Source organism: Leuresthes tenuis, unplaced genomic scaffold (assembly GCF_036924035.1).
Source record: "Leuresthes tenuis unplaced genomic scaffold, fLeuTen1.0.hap1 SCAF_9, whole genome shotgun sequence".
Taxonomy (NCBI): Eukaryota; Metazoa; Chordata; class Actinopteri; order Atheriniformes; family Atherinopsidae; genus Leuresthes; species Leuresthes tenuis.
This window is the reverse complement of record NW_027325363.1, coordinates 2161974-2184879: the sequence shown is the minus strand read 5'-3', so window position 1 is coordinate 2184879 and position 22906 is coordinate 2161974. Positions and strand designations below refer to the sequence as shown.

General features: G+C 43.8%; 1 protein-coding gene across 2 annotated transcripts in view; it reads left to right on the top strand.

The window, feature by feature from the left end:
• The window catches only part of LOC140313899 (transmembrane protein 87A), a 31056-nt gene extending 9291 nt beyond the window's left edge, over window positions 1-21765 (top strand). The window contains exons 10-21 of one of the 2 annotated variants that reach the window (XM_072391885.1): window positions 525-708; window positions 2055-2154; window positions 2238-2331; window positions 3206-3285; window positions 7381-7487; window positions 7566-7624; window positions 7786-7889; window positions 7973-8046; window positions 8161-8219; window positions 9610-9662; window positions 9785-9815; window positions 20497-21765. In XM_072391885.1, coding sequence (XP_072247986.1) covers window positions 525-708; window positions 2055-2154; window positions 2238-2331; window positions 3206-3285; window positions 7381-7487; window positions 7566-7624; window positions 7786-7889; window positions 7973-8046; window positions 8161-8219; window positions 9610-9662; window positions 9785-9815; window positions 20497-20538 — 987 coding nt within the window. In that variant the 3' untranslated portion in view covers window positions 20539-21765. Of the gene's footprint in view, window positions 1-524; window positions 709-2054; window positions 2155-2237; window positions 2332-3205; window positions 3286-7380; window positions 7488-7565; window positions 7625-7785; window positions 7890-7972; window positions 8047-8157; window positions 8220-9609; window positions 9663-9784; window positions 9816-20496 lie in introns of both variants that reach the window. The other variant, XM_072391884.1, reaches the window with a different exon arrangement.
• Window positions 21766-22906: the final 1141 nt, after the last annotated feature.

The window sequence follows — 22906 nt, the reverse complement described above, 5'->3', positions numbered from 1 at the left end:
GGTGCATTTCAAGCAACTAAAACTGCCCGAGGCTTTGCTTCCAGAGGCTGAATATTATCACGATATAGAGTTAGTTAATGCTGTTAATCTCAAAAGTATGCTAACAATGACCCCAAAATAAAACAAATATATTAAAACTTGAGGGCAGAGTTAAGTTTTTAGCTCAAAAAGGTTCTTCTTGGCTGTGTTTTCTTAAAGTCTGTTAATGTTAAAGTGTTTTTATTCGTGCCTTAGAACATAAACACTGTAAAAAAAAAAGATTTAAATGCTTTCATATCACAATCGGAGCTCTTTCTCCGTATTTATTCTGGAGCTTGAGTGTCTGCATCTATTCCTGCCGTTAACTTAAACTTAAGACATTTAATTTAGCCCCATCCCAGCGGTTCATGGTTGTCTTTAAAGCACAACCGTCCCACCGGGGCCTTTTTTGGGGCCAGACTTTCTTCCCTGGAACTCTTTTTGCTTTGGGTTCCTGCTGTGGAAATGCAACTTCAACACAAATTCATTGTTCTGCCTGTTTCCAGTTCTACATGGTGATGTGCATCATGTACGTGCTGCTGGCGGTGCTGTGGTTGGTTCTGTCTGCCTGCTACTGGAGGGACCTGCTCAGGATCCAGTTCTGGATCGGAGGCGTCATCTTTCTGGGCATGTTGGAGAAAGCCGTTTACTACGCTGAGTTCCAGAGCATCAGATACGACGGCCGGTCAGGTAGGAGACGCCTCTGGTTCCCACGGGCCTGCAGAGCCTCTCATACGGGTCTGTTAACCCTAACCCTAAGCCTAGGGTAGCCTAGCCTAACTCTAGAGTTAGGCTAGGGTTAGGCTAGGCTACCCTAGGGTTATGGTAGGGTTATGTGTGATTGATTCTGGAGATGTTTTAGAGATGAACTGTACAGTTAGATAGGAGACACCTCTGGTTCCCACGGGCCTGCAGAGCCTCCCATACGGGTCTGTTAACCCTAACCATAATCCTAGGGTTAGGGTTAGGTGTTAGCATTAGCAGGTATTAGCAGGGTTAGGGTTATGCTAATATCCAACCCTAGGGTTAGAGTTTGGTATTAGCATTAGCAAGTATTAGCAGGGTTAGGGTTATGCTAATGTCCAACCCTAGGGTTAGGGTTAGGTATTAGCATTAGCAGGTATTAGCAGGGTTAGAGTTATGCTAATACCTAACCCTAGGGTTAGGGTTAGGTATATGTGTGATTGATTCTGGAGATGTTTTAAAGATGAACTGTACAGTTAGGTAGGAGACACCTCTGGTTCCCACGGGCCTGCAGAGCCTCCTGTACGGGTCTGTTAACCCTAACCCTAATCCTAGGGTTAGGGTTAGGTATTAGTATTAGCAGGTATTAGCAGGGTTAGGGTTATGCTAATATCCAACCCTAGGGTTAGAGTTTGGTATTAGCATTAGCAAGTATTAGCAGGGTTAGGGTTATGCTAATATCCAACCCTAGGGTTAGGGTTAGGTATTAGCATTAGCAGGTATTAGCAGGGTTAGGGTTATGCTAATACCTAACCCTAGGGTTAGGCTAGGGTTATGTGTGATTGATTCTGGAGATGTTTTAGAGATGAACTGTACAGTTAGGTAGGAGACGCCTCTGGTTCCCACGGGCCTGCAGAGCCTCCTGTACAGGTTTGTTAACCCTACCCTAACCCTAGGGTTAGGGTTAGGTATTAGCATTAGCAGGCATTAGCAGGTATTAGCAGGGTTAGGGTTATGCTAATACCTAGTCCTAGAGTTAGGGTTAGGTATTAGCATTAGCAGGGTTAGGGTTATGCTAATACCTAACCCTAGGGTTAGGGTTAGGTATTAGCATTAGCAGGCATTAGCAGGTATTAGCAGGGTTAGGGTTATGCTAATACCCAACCCTAGGGTTAGGGTTAGGTATTAGTATTAGCAGGGTTAGGGTTATGCTAATACCTAGTCCTAGGGTTAGGGTTAGGTATTAGTATTAGCAGGGTTAGGGTAGGGTTAGGGTTATTTGGGATTGATTCTGGAGGTGTTTTAGAGATGAACTGTACAGTTGAACAGCCCGGTGACGTGTCCTCCCGCAGTCTGGGGGGCGGTGGTGTTCGCTGAGGTGCTCTCGGCGGTGAAGAGGACCCTGGCCAGGGTGTTGGTCATCATCGCCAGTCTGGGTTACGGCATCGTCAAGTGAGTGTTGGCGTCATGAAGCTCTTTGGGATGTTTCCCTGAGTTTAAATCCACAGATTTGATCATGCATTTTGATGTTCCAGGCCCAGGCTCGGCGCTTTGCTGCACAGGGTCGTCGGGGTCGGTCTGCTCTACTTGGTCTTCTCCGTTATCGAGGGAATCCTGCGAGTCAACTCGGTGAGTCGCGCAAACCGCAGAGCTGCTGGATTCTGATGTGGGGGAGTCGCTCAGAGCTTAAATAAAGGCAACTGGACTTATTTTGGACTGGATAGTGTGGTGGTATGATTGCCATTTTCTTGATTCTTGAAGATTTCTTAAGCATCGTGACCTCAGTAGCTCTCGTACAACATTAAATGCTCTCCTGAGCTTCCAAAACATTTGAAGAAGAAACCAAGAAAAGAGATCCAGTTGCTTTTATTCATTTAGTTATTGGACTGATTTTACAACCTGTTCTACCTCCTGTGTGGAAAAAAGAGTCGAATCCTTCACTCTTTTACCTTTAAAAAGCTGAATGTTGCCGTTTGATGTCCATCCTACTGAGTTCTGAGTTATGTGATGAACTCGTGCACTGTGAGCGAAACACACACACACGTGCACATCTTTAACGTGCGTGAGCCTGATGGCTAAAGGCTAAAAGGACGAGCTGAGTCTGCTGCTTTCTGCTGGGCAGGAGCTGGACTTTTTCACCTCTTCTCAGCCCGTAGGCGCCGGCAGATGGCGTGCGCTCGGTTATACGTGCACGTTAAACGCGTCACAAGCTCCTCCTTTTCCCCGTTGTAGCAGCCAGAGTGCATCCGAAATGTTTTAAAGGTGATTGTTCTACATTTCTGATGAGCTCACTGCCATTTTAACCTGTTTTTCAGATCCTTCTGGTGTAATTTGCACAAAAAATGTTCAAATCTGTTCTGTCTTGATGATTAAACTCTTTTGGATGTCCATCTATGACCGGATTCAGCGGCGGCAGCTTCAAGCAAAGCTGAAAAGCTGAACGGTTGCTTACAGGACAGGCAGCGAAAGCACAGCAGTGAGTCTAACCTCTGTGTCTCTGCAGGGCCAAGGAGAGAAATCCAGCACCAACATCTTTTGTGCTGTGGTGCTGGCCTTCACTGACACCTGCATTGTCTGGTGGATATCCTTTAAAGTGTCCGTGAACTCGGATTTGGTGTTTTTGAATGTGAAATGTCTCCTGATCTGTGAGAAGTATTCTTCAGTATTCCAGTTTCAAGCTTTTTTAAAGTAACTTGTCGTGTGGTCCCAGCTCGGGGCCCAGTGGGATCTCCTCCTTTGCTTTGGTTTATACAAGAAAAGCAAACGAAAAGAGGAAAGATCATATGTGAACCACAAATTATAAGACTTGTAAACATGGGGCCGGTGTAACTTTTATCTTCCAGTGTCCGTGCTGCTGTTTTTGATTTAAAAACCTGAATAAAAGCCTCATCCACACTAGAACAGATGCTACACCCCTGCAACACATTTAAATCATTAAAGGAAGAAACGGCCGCTGGCTGCTGGTCTTCACCACCAGGGGGCAGTAAAATGCTAAACTCTCTTTCCTTTTGATAGCTTCTTTCAGGGTGGGACTCAGCTGATGACACTGCTAGCTTAGGCGTATACGAGCCTCGTGCACGTGCCTCGTGTACGTGCCTCGTGCACGTGCCTCGTGTACGTGCCTCGTGCACTACGGCTGTTATTGGAGGATTCCTCAGGGGGCGCACCAGATGACTTTCTCCACCTCTCTTCTTCTCTCGGCAGCATTTTCCCGGCATATTTGTCACTGAGCAGTGGCAAAGATACGTCTGGGTTATGGTGGATTTTCAAAGCTTCCCGCCATTTTTACCGCTGCGACCCAACGACCATCATCAGATCGGGCCCTTCTGGCCCCTACATGTTGGAAACATTTTTTGGAGGATGTAGACAAACCACACTCCAAACAAATGTGGGAATGCGATGATGAACACACTTATCCGTTGGCCTTAATGTGTCTCCGACACGGAGACGTGGAGCCGAAGCTCCTCTGGGGCCGAAGCTCCTCTGGGGCCGAAGCTCCTCTGGGGCCGAAGCTCCCCTGGGGCCTAACCTCCTCTGGGGCCTAACCTCCTCTGGGGCCGAAGCTCCTCTGGGGCCTAAGCTCTTCTGGGGCCTAACCTCCTCTGGGGCCAAAGCTCCTCTGGGGCCGAAGCTCCTCTGGGGCCGAAGCTCTTCTGGGTCCTGACCTCCTCTGGGGCCTAACCTCCTCTGGGGCCGAACCTCCTCTGGGGCCTAACCTCCTCTGGGGCCTAACCTCCTCTGGGGCCTAACCTCCTCTGGGGCCGAAGCTCCTCTGGGGCCTAAGCTCTTCTGGGGCCTAACCTCCTCTGGGGCCAAAGCTCCTCTGGGGCCGAAGCTCCTCTGGGGCCTAACCTCCTCTGGGGCCGAACCTCCTCTGGGGCCTAACCTCCCCTGGGGCCGAAACTCCTCTGGGGCCTAACCTCCTCTGGGGCCGAACCTCCCCTGGGGCCGAAGCTCCTCTGGGGCCTGACCTCCTCTGGGGCCGAAGCTCCTCTGGGGCCGAAGCTCTTCTGGGGCCTAACCTCCTCTGGGGCCAAAGCTCCTCTGGGGCCGAAGCTCCTCTGGGGCCGAAGCTCTTCTGGGTCCTGACCTCCTCTGGGGCCTGACGTCCTCTGGGGCCGAAGCTCTTCTAGGTCCTGACCTCCTCTGGGGCCTAACCTCCTCTGGGGCCTGACCTCCTCTGGGGCCGAAGCTCCTCTGGGGCCGAAGCTCTTCTGGGGCCGAAGCTCCCCTGGGGCCTAAGCTCCTCTGGGGCCTAACCTCCTCTGGGGCCTAACCTCATCTGGGGCCTAAGCTCCTCTGGGGCCTAACCTCCTCTGGGGCCGAAGCTCTTCTGGGGCCGAAGCTCTTCTGGGGCCGAAGCTCCCCTGGGGCCTGACCTCCTCTGGGGCCTAAGCTCCTCTGGGGCCTAAGCTCCTCTGGGGCCTAAGCTCCTCTGGGGCCTGACCTCCTCTGGGGCCGAACCTCCTCTGGGTCCTAACCTCCTCTGGGGCCGAACCTCCTCTGGGTCCTAACCTCCTCTGGGGCCTAACCTCCTCTGGGGCCGAAGCTCCTCTGGGGCCTAAGCTCCTCTGGGGCCTGACCTCCTCTGGGGCCTAACCTCCTCTGGGGCCTAAGCTCCTCTGGGGCCTAAGCTCCTCTGGGGCCTAAGCTCCTCTGGGGCCTAACGTCCTCTGGGGCAAAAGCTCCTCTGGGGCCGAAGCTCCTCTGGGGCCGAAGCTCCTCTGGGGCCGAAGCTCCTCTGGGGCCGAACCTCCTCTGGGGCCTAAGCTCCTCTGGGGCCTAAGCTCCTCTGGGGCCTAACCTCCTCTGGGGCCTAACGTCCTCTGGGGCCGAAGCTCCTCTGGGGCCGAAGCTCCTCTGGGGCCTAACCTCCTCTGGGGCCTAACCTCCTCTGGGGCCTAAGCTCCTCTGGGGCCTAACGTCCTCTGGGGCAAAAGCTCCTCTGGGGCCGAACCTCCTCTGGGGCCTAACCTCCTCTGGGGCCGAAGCTCCTCTGGGGCCGAAGCTCCTCTGGGGCCTAACCTCCTCTGGGGCCGAAGCTCTTCTGGGGCCGAAGCTCCCCTGGGGCCTAACCTCCCCTGGGGCCTAAGCTCCTCTGGGGCCTAAGCTCCTCTGGGGCCTGACCTCCTCTGGGGCCTAACCTCCTCTGGGTCCTAACCTCCTCTGGGGCCTGACCTCCTCTGGGGCCTAACCTCCTCTGGGGCCGAAGCTCCTCTGGGGCCTAAGCTCCTCTGGGGCCTGACCTCCTCTGGGGCCTGACCTCCTCTGGGGCCTAACCTCCTCTGGGGCCTAACCTCCTCTGGGGCCTGACCTCCTCTGGGGCCTAACCTCCTCTGGGGCCGAAGCTCCTCTGGGGCCTAAGCTCCTCTGGGGCCTGACCTCCTCTGGGGCCTAACCTCCTCTGGGGCCTAAGCTCCTCTGGGGCCTAACCTCCTCTGGGGCCTAACCTCCTCTGGGGCCTAAGCTCCTCTGGGGCCTAACCTCCTCTGGGGCCTAAGCTCCTCTGGGGCCTAACCTCCTCTGGGGCCTAAGCTCCTCTGGGGCCTAACGTCCTCTGGGGCAAAAGCTCCTCTGGGGCCGAAGCTCCTCTGGGGCCGAAGCTCCTCTGGGGCCGAAGCTCTTCTGGGGCCGAAGCTCCTCTGGGGCCTAAGCTCCTCTGGGGCCTAACCTCCTCTGGGGCCTAAGCTCCTCTGGGGCCTAACGTCCTCTGGGTCCTGACCTCCTCTGGGTCCTAACCTCCTCTGGGGCCTAACCTCCTCTGGGGCCGAAGCTCCTCTGGGGCCTAACCTCCTCTGGGTCCTGACCTCCTCTGGGGCCTAAGCTCCTCTGGGGCCTAACCTCCTCTGGGGCCGAAGCTCCTGTTTATCAGCCTGTTTGAATGACTTCTCCTACTGTAATTAAACAAACCTGCCGTTGCTAATATATCTGAGCTTCACTGTTTCTGCGTTTCGATGCTTCCTCTCATCCTTCTCTTTTCTTTCTACTCCCTCTTTTCTCCCTGTCCTCCCCCCTGCCACCCTCCTTCCTTCATTGTCCCCTTGTTTCTTTCATTCTCCATCCTCCTGCTCCTCCTCTTCTTCTTTTCTTCAGGCTGAAGATGATGTAGTTCTCCTGGCTGCTATCCCTCTGGCTGTGCTCGACTCTACCCTCTGCTGGTGGATATCCGCTACTGCAGCTCCCTCTTTTTTTTTTTTTACTGTATTTACACACAATGTTTCTCTCCCTCTTCTTCTGTTTTTCCGCTTTATTCCTCCTGTTTGTGTTCTTTAGAAAACCTTTTAATTAAGCTTCTGTGATGTTGACACAAACTAAACCAACAACGGTACTAATTCACCTTGGATTGAACAGGCTTTTTTCGTGAGAACACTTCCTGGATTCATGATAGATTTGAGTCATAGGCTTGGATAAGAGTGGACAATAAGTGTTATTGTTGGCCCAAAATGATGCTCCTTGTTGTTTTCAGAGTAGAGCGACAGCTGGAAAATCATATTTCAGGTGCAGGATTCAGCTTAAGGTCTGATTGAGTCCCCGAGGACGAATTATATGTGGAAACCTGTCAGAGTTTATTAAAGTAAAGCGGCGCCTTGTAGTTTTTTGACTCTGAAACCACGTGAAGAGCTTTTCCGGCTGGTAGCGCTGACCTTTCCCTGATGCTCCTTGACCTTGTCGTCACATCTTTATGAGTCTGGCTCAGACGATGAAGCTGCTGAGGCTGAGGAGGAATGTGGTGAAGCTCTCCCTCTACAGGCACTTCACCAACACGCTCATCTTCGCAGTCATAGGTAAAGAAAGCTGTGTGGAGATGCTCTTTCCTGGAAGCCTTTTCACATCTGTTTAAAACCCCCTCTGCTTCTTCTCAGCGACCATCATCTTTGTCATCTGGACCACAAAGACCTTCACGCTGTCGACCTGCCGGTCTGTAAGTACCACACCTCTGTTTGTCCTCCTAAACTGATCCAGATGATTGGAATCCATCATAAAATCTAAACTCTATCTTCTGTTGAGGTTTGTAGGAACTTGACCTCATGTTCACTCGTTTTCAGCCTTTTTTCCTCCTGTTCTTTCGCTCTGTGCCTGCAGGACTGGAGAGAACTGTGGATAGAAGATGCCTTCTGGCGCTTCCTGTTCTCCACCATCTTATTGGTCATCATGTTCCTATGGCGACCATCGGCCAATAACCAGAGGTAAAGGCCACGCCGGGGCGGTTAGCGCCGGTGTTCGCCCTTGAGTTGGGAATCAAAGCCCGGTGTCTGTCTCTCTGTTACAGGTATGCCTTCAGCCCTCTGGTGGATGAAGAGAGTGAAGAAGAGGAGAAGGAGCCCATGATGAATGAGGCTTTTGGTCAGAAACCTTCTTCTCCTTTTCCTTTCGTCACATTTAAAGCTTCAGGAGCCTGAGGCTGAGTTATCTGTGCTGTCAGTGAAATGCTCTCTGTTGTGTTGGCGCCTGCAGAAGGTATGAAGATGAGGGGCATGAAGAACGAGACCAACGGGACGGCCAAAGCCAACAAAGTGGTGAGTGGAGGACATTTTAGCTCAACGTTAGCTGGTTTTCCATGTGGGGAACTTCATCAGGTTACTTGCAGGGTTAGGGAATACTGCCCCCTAATGGTAGAGATGGGAATACTGCCCCCTAATGGTAGAGATGGGAATACTGCCCCCTAATGGTAGAGATGGGAACTAAAGGCATACTGCCCCCTAATGGTAGAGATTGGAACTAAAGGCATACTGCCCCCTAATGGTAGAGATGGGAACTAAAGGCATACTGCCCCCTAATGGTAGAGATGGGAACTAAAGGCATACTGCCCCCTAATGGTAGAGATGGGAACTAAAGGCATACTGCCCCCTAATGGTAGAGATTGGAACTAAAGGCATACTGCCCCCTAATGGTAGAGATTGGAGCTAAAGGCATACTGCCCCCTAATGGTAGAGTTGGGAACTAAAGGCATACTGCCCCCTAATGGTAGAGATTGGAACTAAAGGCATACTGCCCCCTAATGGTAGAGATTGGAACTAAAGGCATACTGCCCCCTAATGGTAGAGATGGGAACTAAAGGCATACTGCCCCCTAATGGTAGAGATGGGAACTAAAGGCATACTGCCCCCTAATGGTAGAGATGGGAACTAAAGGCATACTGCCCCCTAAAGGTAGAGATGGGAACTAAAGGCATACTGCCCCCTAATGGTAGAGATGGGAACTAAAGGCATACTGCCCCCTAATGGTAGAGATGGGAACTAAAGGAATACTGCCCCCTAATGGTAGAGATGGGAACTAAAGGCATACTGCCCCCTAATGGTAGAGATGGGAACTAAAGGCATTCTGCCCCCTAATGGTAGAGATGAGAACTAAAGGCATACTGCCCCCTAATGGTAGAGATGGGAATACTGCCCCCTAATGGTAGAGATGGGAACTAAAGGCATACTGCCCCCTAATGGTAGAGATGGGAACTAAAGGCATACTGCCCCCTAATGGTAGAGATGGGAACTAAAGGAATACTGCCCCCTAATGGTAGAGATGGGAACTAAAGGCATACTGCCCCCTAATGGTAGAGATGGGAACTAAAGGCATACTGCCCCCTAATGGTAGAGATGGGAACTAAAGGCATACTGCCCCCTAAGGGTAGAGATGGGAACTAAAGGCATACTGCCCCCTAATGGTAGAGATTGGAACTAAAGGAATACTGCCCCCTAATGGTAGAGATGGGAACTAAAGGCATACTGCCCCCTAATGGTAGAGATGGGAACTAAAGGCATACTGCCCCCTAATGGTAGAGATGGGAACTAAAGGCATACTGCCACCTAATGGTAGAGATGGGAAGTGGTGAGTGGGGGACATTTTAGCTCAAAGTTAGCTGTTTTTTTCTTCTAATCCTGTAACACATGTGATACTTTGTGGTTTTCACAGGATGAGGATCTGAAATGGGTCGAGGAGAACATCCCTTCGTCTGTGGCAGAGGTGTAAGTCACATAATTTTTATACAGAAATCGGATGTATTTCCATGGTATGACCTTTCGATGCTGTTCTGCTCAGACTGAAACTCAGACTCGTGTTAATGAAAGTCTTTTTCTCCTCTTGGCAGCGCCCTGCCGCCTCTGCTGGACTCCGATGAGGTACGTTTCCTCGTGTTCTCGCTTCATTAGAGCCCAGCTCCAGCAGCCGGGCCCCTAAAAAGAGCTTTTTGTTGTAAAAGAACCTGAAAATGAGAGCTTTTTGGGGCATGACTCTGCACCTTTTGATTGATTTATAACCTGTTAAAGAGTCTTTTTAGCCGGTTGAGTTTGTAACCCGGGTCCAGGAAGGGGATTGGTTTAGAGGAAAAGTAAGTTACTTGGCTGTTTTGATTGATTTATAACCTGTTAAAGAGTCTTTTTAGCCAGTTGAGTTTGTAACCAGGGTCCAGGAAGGGGATTGGTTTAGAGGAAAAATAAGTTACTTGGCTGTTTTGATTGATTTATAACCTGTTAAAAAGTCTTTTTAGCCGGTTGAGTTTGTAACCCGGGTCCAGGAAGGGGATTGGTTTAGAGGAAAAGTGAGTTACCTGGCTGTTTTGATTGATTTATAACCTGTTAAAGAGTCTTTTTAGCCAGTTTAGTTTGTAACCAGGGTCCAGGAAGGGGATTGGTTTAGAGGAAAAGTGAGTTACTTGGCTGTTTTGATTGATTTATAACCTGTTAAAGAGTCTTTTTAGCCAGTTTAGTTTGTAACCAGGGTCCAGGAAGGGGATTGGTTTAGAGGAAAAATAAGTTACTTGGCTGTTTTGATTGATTTATAACCTGTTAAAGAGTCTTTTTAGCCGGTTTAGTTTGTAACCAGGGTCCAGGAAGGGGATTGGTTTAGAGGAAAAGTAAGTTACTTGGCTGTTTTGATTGATTTATAACCTGTTAAAGAGTCTTTTTAGCTGGTTGAGTTTGTAACCCGGGTCCAGGAAGGGGATTGGTTTAGAGGAAAAGTAAGTTACTTGGCTGTTTTGATTGATTTATAACCTGTTAAAGAGTCTTTTTAGCCGGTTGAGTTTGTAACCCGGGTCCAGGAAGGGGATTGGTTTAGAGGAAAAATAAGTTACTTGGCTGTTTTGATTGATTTATAACCTGTTAAAGAGTCTTTTTAGCCGGTTGAGTTTGTAACCCGGGTCCAGGAAGGGGATTGGTTTAGAGGAAAAGTGAGTTACTTGGCTGTTTTGATTGATTTATAACCTGTTAAAGAGTCTTTTTAGCCGGTTTAGTTTGTAACCCGGGTCCAGGAAGGGGATTGGTTTAGAGGAAAAGTAAGTTACTTGGCTGTTTTGATTGATTTATAACCTGTTAAAGAGTCTTTTTAGCCAGTTTAGTTTGTAACCCGGGTCCAGGAAGGGGATTGGTTCAGAGGAAAAGTGAGTTACTTGGCTGTTTTGATTGATTTATAACCTGTTAAAGACTCTTTTTAGCCGGTTGAGTTTGTAAACAGGGTCCAGGAAGGGGATTGGTTTAGAGGAAAAGTGAGTTACTTGGCTGTTTTGATTGATTTATAACCGGTTAAAGAGTCTTTTTAGCCGGTTGAGTTTGTAACCCGGGTCCAGGAAGGGGATTGGTTTAGAGGAAAATTGAGTTACTTGGCTGTTTTGATTGATTTATAACCTGTTAAAGACTCTTTTTAGCCGGTTGAGTTTGTAAACAGGGTCCAGGAAGGGGATTGGTTTAGAGGAAAAGTGAGTTACTTGGCTGTTTTGATTAATTTATAACCTGTTAAAGACTCTTTTTAGCCGGTTTAGTTTGTAAACCGGGTCCAGGAAGGGGATTGGTTTAGAGGAAAAGTGAGTTACTTGGCTGTTTTGATTGATTTATAACCTGTTAAAGAGTCTTTTTAGCCGGTTTAGTTTGTAACCAGGGTCCAGGAAGGGGATTGGTTTAGAGGAAAAGTAAGTTACTTGGCTGTTTTGATTGATTTATAACCTGTTAAAGAGTCTTTTTAGCTGGTTGAGTTTGTAACCCGGGTCCAGGAAGGGGATTGGTTTAGAGGAAAAGTAAGTTACTTGGCTGTTTTGATTGATTTATAACCTGTTAAAGAGTCTTTTTAGCCGGTTGAGTTTGTAACCCGGGTCCAGGAAGGGGATTGGTTTAGAGGAAAAATAAGTTACTTGGCTGTTTTGATTGATTTATAACCTGTTAAAGAGTCTTTTTAGCCGGTTGAGTTTGTAACCCGGGTCCAGGAAGGGGATTGGTTTAGAGGAAAAGTGAGTTACTTGGCTGTTTTGATTGATTTATAACCTGTTAAAGAGTCTTTTTAGCCGGTTGAGTTTGTAACCCGGGTCCAGGAAGGGGATTGGTTTAGAGGAAAAGTAAGTTACTTGGCTGTTTTGATTGATTTATAACCTGTTAAAGAGTCTTTTTAGCCAGTTTAGTTTGTAACCCGGGTCCAGGAAGGGGATTGGTTCAGAGGAAAAGTGAGTTACTTGGCTGTTTTGATTGATTTATAACCTGTTAAAGACTCTTTTTAGCCGGTTGAGTTTGTAAACAGGGTCCAGGAAGGGGATTGGTTTAGAGGAAAATTGAGTTACTTGGCTGTTTTGATTGATTTATAACCTGTTAAAGACTCTTTTTAGCCGGTTGAGTTTGTAAACAGGGTCCAGGAAGGGGATTGGTTTAGAGGAAAAGTGAGTTACTTGGCTGTTTTGATTAATTTATAACCTGTTAAAGACTCTTTTTAGCCGGTTTAGTTTGTAAACCGGGTCCAGGAAGGGGATTGGTTTAGAGGAAAAGTGAGTTACTTGGCTGTTTTGATTAATTTATAACCTGTTAAAGAGTCTTTTTAGCCGGTTTAGTTTGTAACCAGGGTCCAGGAAGGGGATTGGTTTAGAGGAAAAGTGAGTTACTTGGCTGTTTTGATTGATTTATAACCTGTTAAAGAGTCTTTTTAGCTGGTTGAGTTTGTAACCAGGGTCCAGGAAGGGGATTGGTTTTAGGAAAAGTAAGTTACTTGGCTGTTTTGATTGATTTATAACCTGTTAAAGAGTCTTTTTAGCCGGTTTAGTTTGTAACCCGGGTCCAGGAAGGGGATTGGTTTAGAGGAAAAGTGAGTTACTTGGCTGTTTTGATTGATTTATAACCTGTTAAAGAGTCTTTTTAGCCAGTTTAGTTTGTAACCAGGGTCCAGGAAGGGGATTCGTTTAGAGGAAAAGTGAGTTACTTGGCTGTTTTTGATTGATTTATAACCTGTTAAAGAGTCTTTTTAGCTGGTTGAGTTTGTAACCAGGGTCCAGGAAGGGGATTGGTTTAGAGGAAAAGTAAGTTACTTGGCTGTTTTGATTGATTTATAACCTGTTAAAGAGTCTTTTTAGCCGGTTGAGTTTGTAACCAGGGTCCAGGAAGGGGATTGGTTTAGAGGAAAAGTAAGTTACTTGGCTGTTTTGATTGATTTATAACCTGTTAAAGAGTCTTTTTAGCCGGTTGAGTTTGTAACCCGGGTCCAGGAAGGGGATTGGTTTAGAGGAAAAGTAAGTTAATTGGCTGTTTTGATTGATTTATAACCTGTTAAAGAGTCTTTTTAGCCAGTTTAGTTTGTAACCTGGGTCCAGGAAGGGGATTGGTTTTAGGAAAAGTAAGTTACTTGGCTGTTTTGATTGATTTATAACCTGTTAAAGAGTCTTTTTAGCCGGTTGAGTTTGTAACCCGGGTCCAGGAAGGGGATTGGTTTAGAGGAAAAGTAAGTTACTTGGCTGTTTTGATTGATTTATAACCTGTTAAAGAGTCTTTTTAGCCAGTTTAGTTTGTAACCTGGGTCCAGGAAGGGGATTGGTTTAGAGGAAAAGTAAGTTACTTGGCTGTTTTGATTGATTTATAACCTGTTAAAGAGTCTTTTTAGCCGGTTGAGTTTGTAACCCGGGTCCAGGAAGGGGATTGGTTTAGAGGAAAAGTAAGTTACTTGGCTGTTTTGATTGATTTATAACCTGTTAAAGAGTCTTTTTAGCCAGTTTAGTTTGTAACCTGGGTCCAGGAAGGTGATTGGTTTAGAGGAAAAGTGAGTTACTTGGCTGTTTTGATTGATTTATAACCTGTTAAAGAGTCTTTTTAGCCAGTTTAGTTTGTAACCAGGGTCCAGGAAGGGGATTGGTTTAGAGGAAAAGTGAGTTACTTGGCTGTTTTGATTGATTTATAACCTGTTAAAGAGTCTTTTTAGCCGGTTTAGTTGGTAACCCGGGTCCAGGAAGGGGATTGGTTTAGAGGAAAAAGTGAGTTACTTGGCTGTTTTGATTGATTTATAACCTGTTAAAGAGTCTTTTTAGCCAGTTGAGTTTGTAACCAGGGTCCAGGAAGGGGATTGGTTTCGAGGAAAAGTGAGTTACTTGGCTGTTTTGATTGATTTATAACCTGTTAAAGAGTCTTTTTAGCCGGTTTAGTTTGTAACCAGGGTCCAGGAAGGGGATTGGTTTAGAGGAAAAGTTAGTTACTTGGCTGTTTTGATTGATTTATAACCTGTTAAAGAGTCTTTTTAGCCGGTTTAGTTTGTAACCCGGGTCCAGGAAGGGGATTGGTTTAGAGGAAAAGTGAGTTACTTGGCTGTTTTGATTGATTTATAACCTGTTAAAGAGTCTTTTTAGCCAGTTTAGTTTGTAACCAGGGTCCAGGAAGGGGATTGGTTTAGAGGAAAAGTGAGTTACTTGGCTGTTTTGATTGATTTATAACCTGTTAAAGAGTCTTTTTAGCTGGTTGAGTTTGTAACCCGGGTCCAGGAAGGGGATTGGTTCAGAGGAAAAGTGAGTTACTTGGCTGTTTTGATTGATTTATAACCTGTTAAAGAGTCTTTTTAGCTGGTTTAGTTTGTAACCAGGGTCCAGGAAGGGGATTGGTTTAGAGGAAAAGTAAGTTACTTGGCTGTTTTGATTGATTTATAACCTGTTAAAGAGTCTTTTTAGCTGGTTGAGTGTGTAACCTGGGTCCAGGAAGGGGATTGGTTTAGAGGAAAAGTAAGTTACTTGGCTGTTTTGATTGATTTATAACCTGTTAAAGACTCTTTTTAGCCGGTTGAGTTTGTAACCAGGGTCCAGGAAGGGGATTGGTTTAGAGGAAAAGTGAGTTACTTGGCTGTTTTGATTGATTTATAACCTGTTAAAGAGTCTTTTTAGCCTGAAAATAATCATAGTTGAGCAAAAGCAAAAGCAAACGCATGAGGATACGTGAGGAGAGGAGTTAGAATGAGAGAAAAGACGAGTTTCTGAAGCTCTTTAACACCACAGAGGGAGATAAAAGCGTGGATCTGTTCATGTGCAGGAGGCGCTTCTTTGTCACAGTTGAGATTGTGAACAGCAGGGGGCAGCAAACAACCAGGAGCTCATCTGTTGCATCACACTTTGTTTATCCTCATCCTTGTTGTCATGGCGAGCGGAGCTTGTTTGATTTTTAAATGCTTCTGCAGCCATAAATGCACAAAATGGAATAATATTCGCTGATTGTTTATCATATGAATAACGGAGGCTGATGAAGTTGAATCATTCGTTTCAGTTCAAGATATTTTTGGTTTATCTCCTATTTAACGGTTTATTCAGGTCATTTTCCAAATATTCTCCTTCATCTCCTGATTGAGCCCCTTTTAAGGCATCCAGCAATCAGCCAAGTGCCTCTAATGTGAAATCAATGGGTTATATAAGCTGCTAGGGACCCTGAGAGGGATTAAATGCATAGAAATAGTAGTTATGTGCACACTGGAGGCCGCATTCAGACTCTTTCAGGTGAGTTTAGTGCATTAATATCAGTGTGAGTTGTGTCCAGGCTGCGTGAGTAACAGCGTCATGAATCTCCTTTGTTGCAGAAGCAGATTAAAGTGACATAAGTGCCTCTTTATGGCAGATTATGCAGCGGATTCTTGCTGTTTAAGAAGGAAATTATGGTGAAATCTGATATCTAAACCATCTGCTGTCCCTGCAATGGCAAATAATGTAATTTGTGATGATTAAAGAGGAAAGGCAGATGACTTTACCCTGCTGCCATCAGCCTGAAGCTCAGCTCTGTCTCCATGTGCTTTAGTTGCTGTTTTGTGATTCTGTTAAATCCCGTTAACCTGGATTTTGATCGGCTGCTAACATCCTCTCTAAGCCGCTGCATGATGAACCTTTTCTGTGTTCCAGCTGTTTATTCCTTTATTCCAGCGCCCAAACAAAGCAGAGAGGTTCAGCCTTGATTTTCAGCCTTTACTCATTCTGTCAACCCCATAAACAGACTAAACTGATCAGTTTTACATGTTATAACATTCCTAAAAGGCTTAAAATAACTTTTACAGCCACAAATTGGAAAAACTTGGGATAGTTTTCTGCAAAAAACGTTATTTTGATGTTTTCTCTTACTTTTACTTCCTGTCAGACAGTCTGAACTCAACATATTTCCTGTTCAGCTTCATTTAATCTGTGAACAAACATCATTTTTACACCTCAGACCTGCAGCATCCCATAAAAGATCAGAAAACAGTGAATCTTTTCCCACTTTGTGTCCATCTATGTGCTTCAGTTGCTGTTTTGTGATTCTGATAAATCCCGTTAACCTGGATTTTGATCGGCTGCTAACATCCTCTCTAAGCCGCTGCATGATGAACCTTTTCTGTGTTCCAGCTGTTTATTCCTTTATTCCAGCGCCCAAACAAAGCAGAGAGGTTCGTATCAGTCCTGCAGCAGTCTTAAGGCGAGGCTTTATGAAGCCAAAGTACATTTTCAGACTGTGAGAATAATGATTAGAGGCCTTAAACTCGATGCTATGACAATTCACAGTCGTCCTCACAGCCGGTTTGTTGAACCTCCGACTTGATGATGGTTTTTTTCCTGATTGGTTTGGTTTGAGTCCTTAAATTCGACTGTTTCTTAATTTCAAAGTCAGAAAATCCCTCGAAAGAACCCTAATAAAAGGTAAAAGTCTGTCCTCTGAGCACCAAATCTGCTGAAGAAACAACAGTTAAAATCTGGCTCAGTGGTGAGACCAATAACCTGAAGGTTGGCGGTTCGATTCCCATTCTCACCACCCAAAAGATGCCCTCGTACCCCCGGGCGCTGTGATTGGCCGCCCACCGCTCCAGTGTGTGACCCCGTGCACGTGCACGTGTGGATGGGTTAAATGCAGAGGAGTAATTTAGTGTATTTCATGACAAATAAAGTCTTAATTTAAATCAACAGCCGTCAGAAACAGACGTTGCTACAATTCAGGGTGAAAAAGATCAGAAAACAGTGAATCTTTTCCCACTTTGTTTCCTTCTGCCAACACTTAAAGCCGCTCTGACACTGAGGAAACCAGGTGATGCAGAGTTCCAGCTGTTATTTTGTCCCATTCTTCCTTAAACAGGTCTGAATACCAATAATGACCAAATTACACCAAATAATGACCAAATTACACCAAATAATGTCCGAATTACACCAAATAATGACCAAATTACACCAAATAATGTCCGAATTACACCAAATAATGACCGAATTACACCAAATAATGACCGAATTACACCAAATAATGACCGAATTACACCAAATAATGACCGAATTACACCAAATAATGTCCGAATTACACCAAATAATGTCCGAATTACACCAAATAATGACCGAATTACACCAAATAATGTCCGAATTACACCAAATAATGACCCAATTACACCAAATAATGACCGAATTACACCAAATAATGATCAAAATATACCAAATAATGACCGAATTACACCAAATAATGATCAAATATACCAAATAATGACCAAATATACCAAATAATGACCAAGTTATACCAAATAATGTCCGAATTACACCAAATAATGACCAAATATACCAAATAATGACCAAATTATACCAAATAATGACCAAACACTTTGTTTCCTTCTGCCAACACTTAAAGCCGTTCTGACTCTGAGGAAACCAGGTGATGCAGAGTTCCAGCTGTTATTTTGTCCCATTCTTCCTTAAACAGGTCTGAATAACAATAATGACCAAATTACACCAAATAATTATCAAAATATACCAAATACTGACCGAATTACACCAAATAATGACCAAATTACACCAAATAATGTCCGAATTACACCAAATAATGACCGAATTACACCAAATAATGACCGAATTACACCAAATAATGACCGAATTACACCAAATAATGTCCGAATTACACCAAATAATGTCCGAATTACACCAAATAATGACCGAATTACACCAAATAATGTCCGAATTACACCAAATAATGACCCAATTACACCAAATAATGACCGAATTACACCAAATAATGATCCAAATATACCAAATAATGATCAAATATACCAAATAATGACCAAGTTATACCAAATAATGTCCGAATTACACCAAATAATGACCAAATATACCAAATAATGACCAAATTATACCAAATAATGACCAAACACTTTGTTTCCTTCTGCCAACACTTAAAGCCGTTCTGACTCTGAGGAAACCAGGTGATGCAGAGTTCCAGCTGTTATTTTGTCCCATTCTTCCTTAAACAGGTCTGAATAACAATAATGACCAAATTACACCAAATAATTATCAAAATATACCAAATACTGACCGAATTACACCAAATAATGTCCAAATTACACCAAATAATGTCAGAATTACACCAAATAATGATCAAAATATACCAAATAATGACCGAATTACACCAAATAATGAACGAATTACACCAAATAATGACCAAATTATACCAAATAATGACCGAATTACACCAAATAATGACCAAATTATACCAAATAATGACCGAATTACACCAAATAATGATCAAAATATACCAAATAATGACCGAATTACACCAAATAATGATCAAAATATACCAAATAATGACCGAATTACACCAAATAATGACCGAATTACACCAAATAATGTCTGAATTACACCAAATAATGATCAAAATATACCAAATAATGACCGAATTACACCAAATAATGACCGAATTACACCAAATAATGATCAAAATATAGCAAATAATGACCGAATTACACCAAATAATGTCAGAATTACACCAAATAATGATCAAAATATACCAAATAATGACCGAATTACACCAAATAATGATCAAAATATACCAAATAATGACCAAATTACACCAAATAATGATCAAAATATACCAAATAATGACCAAATTACACCAAATAATGACCGAATTACACTAAATAATGTCCAAATTACACCAAATAATGATCAAAATATACCAAATAATGACCAAATTACACCAAATAATGATCAAATTACACCAAATAATGACCGAATTACACCAAATAATGACCGAATTACACCAAATAATGTCTGAATTACACCAAATAATGATCAAAATATACCAAATAATGACCGAATTACACCAAATAATGACCGAATTACACCAAATAATGATCAAAATATAGCAAATAATGACCGAATTACACCAAATAATGTCCGAATTACACCAAATAATGTCCGAATTACACCAAATAATGTCAGAATTACACCAAATAATGATCAAAATATACCAAATAATGACCAAATTACACCAAATAATGAACGAATTACACCAAATAATGACCAAATTACACCAAATAATGATCAAAATATACCAAATAATGACCGAATTACACCAAATAATGACCGAATTACACCAAATAATGACCGAATTACACCAAATAATGATCAAAATATACCAAATAATGACCGAATTACACCAAATAATGACCAAATTATACCAAATAATGACCGAATTACACCAAATAATGATCAAAATATACCAAATAATGACCGAATTACACCAAATAATGACCGAATTATACCAAATAATGATCAAAATATACCAAATAATGACCGAATTACACCAAATAATGATCAAAATATACCAAATAATGACCGAATTACACCAAATAATGACCGAATTATACCAAATAATGATCTAAATATACCAAATAATGACCGAATTACACCAAATAATGATCAAAATATAGCAAATAATGACCGAATTACACCAAATAATGTCCGAATTACACCAAATAATGTCCGAATTACACCAAATAATGTCAGAATTACACCAAATAATGATCAAAATATACCAAATAATGACCAAATTACACCAAATAATGAACGAATTACACCAAATAATGACCAAATTACACCAAATAATGATCAAAATATACCAAATAATGACCGAATTACACCAAATAATGACCGAATTACACCAAATAATGACCGAATTACACCAAATAATGATCAAAATATACCAAATAATGACCGAATTACACCAAATAATGACCAAATTATACCAAATAATGACCGAATTACACCAAATAATGATCAAAATATACCAAATAATGACCGAATTACACCAAATAATGACCGAATTATACCAAATAATGATCAAAATATACCAAATAATGACCGAATTACACCAAATAATGATCAAAATATACCAAATAATGACCGAATTACACCAAATAATGACCGAATTACACCAAATAATGACCGAATTATACCAAATAATGATCTAAATATACCAAATAATGACCGAATTACACCAAATAATGATCAAAATATACCAAATAATGACCGAATTACACCAAATAATGATCAAAATATACCAAATAATGACCAAGCACTTTGTTTCCTTCTGCCAACACTTAAAGCCGTTCTGACTCTGAGGAAACCAGGTGATGCAGAGTTCCAGCTGTTATTTTGTCCCATTCTTCCTTAAACAGGTCTTAAGGTGTGCAGCAGGGCGGGGGGGTGGTTGTTTCTCTGCTGGGGACAGGTCAGGACTGCAGGCAGAATGTGGTTTTGGTGTTCAAATGATGGACAAAGACAGAAGCGAACCTGTACTTTCTGTTTCTGTGTTTCAGGAAATCATGGTGACAAAGTTTGAGATGTCCAAGATGGAGTGAAGCAGAACAGGAAGTCTGGTGAACGGACAGAAAGACGGAGGTGGAGCCAATCAGGACGGCCGCTTTAAATGCACCTGTGGGAGAAAAACTGAAGGATGAGAGAGGAGTTTATTTTAGAGGCGGCAGTGTCACCATGTGATTTGATCCCTCAATTTCTGAGCTTTGTAAGCCTTGATTGTTCATACACTGGGAGCAGAATCAATCACAGCAGCACACGGATCTGTTTTTAGCTTCTCTTTCTGTTACCCGTTTGGCTTTTTGGCCTTTTTCTTGGTTTACATGTAAAGAAACGCTCGTATTTGTGCAGCAGACCAGCTCTCCGCCTTGTTTTTGCACCGGAAAACACATCGGGCCAGTTTGTGATGATGTCGTCTCCAACCTGAACCAGCCAAAGATGTGATTCAGAGTATTCAAATATGTGAATGAAAGGTTTTTTTCTATTTTTTTAGGCTTGTGGCTGCAGGTAGTTTTCCCATCTGTGCTGTTTAGGAGCCCTTTAATGTCTGATAACGCTGCACAACCCTTCTGCTTAGAGTGTGGAAGGCTTGTGGGAACCCAGGTGATAGCCTGGTTCCAGCAGGGTTCCCCACACAGGGGAATCACCTCATCTTTTATCCGTTTGTCTTTGTTTTTTAAGCCCTGCGAGCTTGCAGCGTTCTTACAACTCGAGGGGTGTTTGTGTCCATCAGCAACCAACAGGACAGCCATTCAGTTCTATACAGACAATCACATGAATCTGAGGATTTATCCTCCCGTCTGCACTCATCCTCAGATGTAAGGTTCACCCAGGTTTCACCAAGCATGTTAGCATTCACAACATCTAATTATTGTGTTTGTCCCACTGCAACCAGACCTTTAAGATGCACACAAGCATGTTAGTCCAACCCAAACTGTAGAAAATGGAGCTTTCTTAAACCGAACTCGCACACCCAGATGAGCGCTCTTTACATGCTGCAAAGTTGAGTCTTTTTGCATCGTTTTGTAAGTGTAAATTTATATTAATGCAGCTGAATTCCAAATAAAGCTGCTGTCAAACACACGTTTTTCTGTTTCTGAGCCTGGAGTCAAACCACCGACCATCCTTCATCCCTGCCACCGGAGCAATGTTTCCCAACTTTTTACGGTATTCATTTCTTTTGTTTGTGGCCCAAAACTTTCCGTGTGTTTGATATTTCCAAGAACATCAACTGAAATTAATGCTAAAAGTGCTAAAACGGCTGGTTTTAGTCTGCATTAGAGCTGTTTTTACAACACAATCCGGACCAAAACCTCTAATGACAACCGTGTTATTGCAAATTTATTAAAATAGGTAAAAAAAAAAGCCATATTTTGGTTTTATTAGATCAAATCTCAACATTATCTTAAACAGCATATTAATACGTCCTTGTCTACAGCTAATTAGCAATTAGCAATGAGAAGCTAGCTCAAAGTATGAGGAGCAGTTAGCCAGGGGCTAGCAGGGGCTAGCTGCCGCTCCCAAGGAGGAATGAGCTACTAGCCATTAGCTGTTGGAACCAGAACACACAAATACACACAATCAGATGTTTTATCTTCTTTTATGGTTATTCTTGCCACCTGAGCACTCGTATCTGTTCCAAGAATGAACAAAAAACACATTTAGTAGAGCTAATATGAGGCGTTTTACAGTGAGGACACGATGCAGAGTTGTGGGCGGAGCTTAATCAGGCCACCGAAGCTGACCAATCACAGCAGACTCATGTTTTATTTGTGTGCTACTCATGTTCTTGTGAAACGCCATCAGTCGCAGCCCAACTTCTTCCAATTCAAAGTACGGACAAGGTAACCACTCTCGAAGTTCCCAGGTGAGTTCTTGCTCCGCCCATTTTACCCAGAATGCAACGAGGGGGGACTTTGGGCACTTGGGGCAGCTTAGTATCCCAGAATGACCTGTGCTCCAGACGAAGGAAAGATGAGGTACCTGAATGGTTTAAGGCGGTAATATAGATGTTTAAACTTCAAATATGAGTTGGTTTCTACTCCAAATTTGCTGCTTCCTCCGTCCGGTCCATTTTTAACATTGATTTCCTGTTTTTATCATCAAATCACTAAAAAAACACGACCACTGCTGCCTTCGGCATTATCTTCCAATCAATGTTCGCTTTATAAGCTCTCATATTTCCACAGGGAATATAGATAATAATATTAACTATTAATTGGATCGTTTCTAAAAGGAAAACACAACCAGTCCCATCAGTGTGGAGATGAAAGTGGAGCAACATGATAGCCGAGTTTAGAGTTGTCCCAAATGCAGGAGAACCACCCTGCGTCCTCAGGGGTCCCTGAACTCACCGAGTGTGTATTGTGACACATTCAGGAGCCAATCAGCAGCTGCAGAGCTTATCTTGGT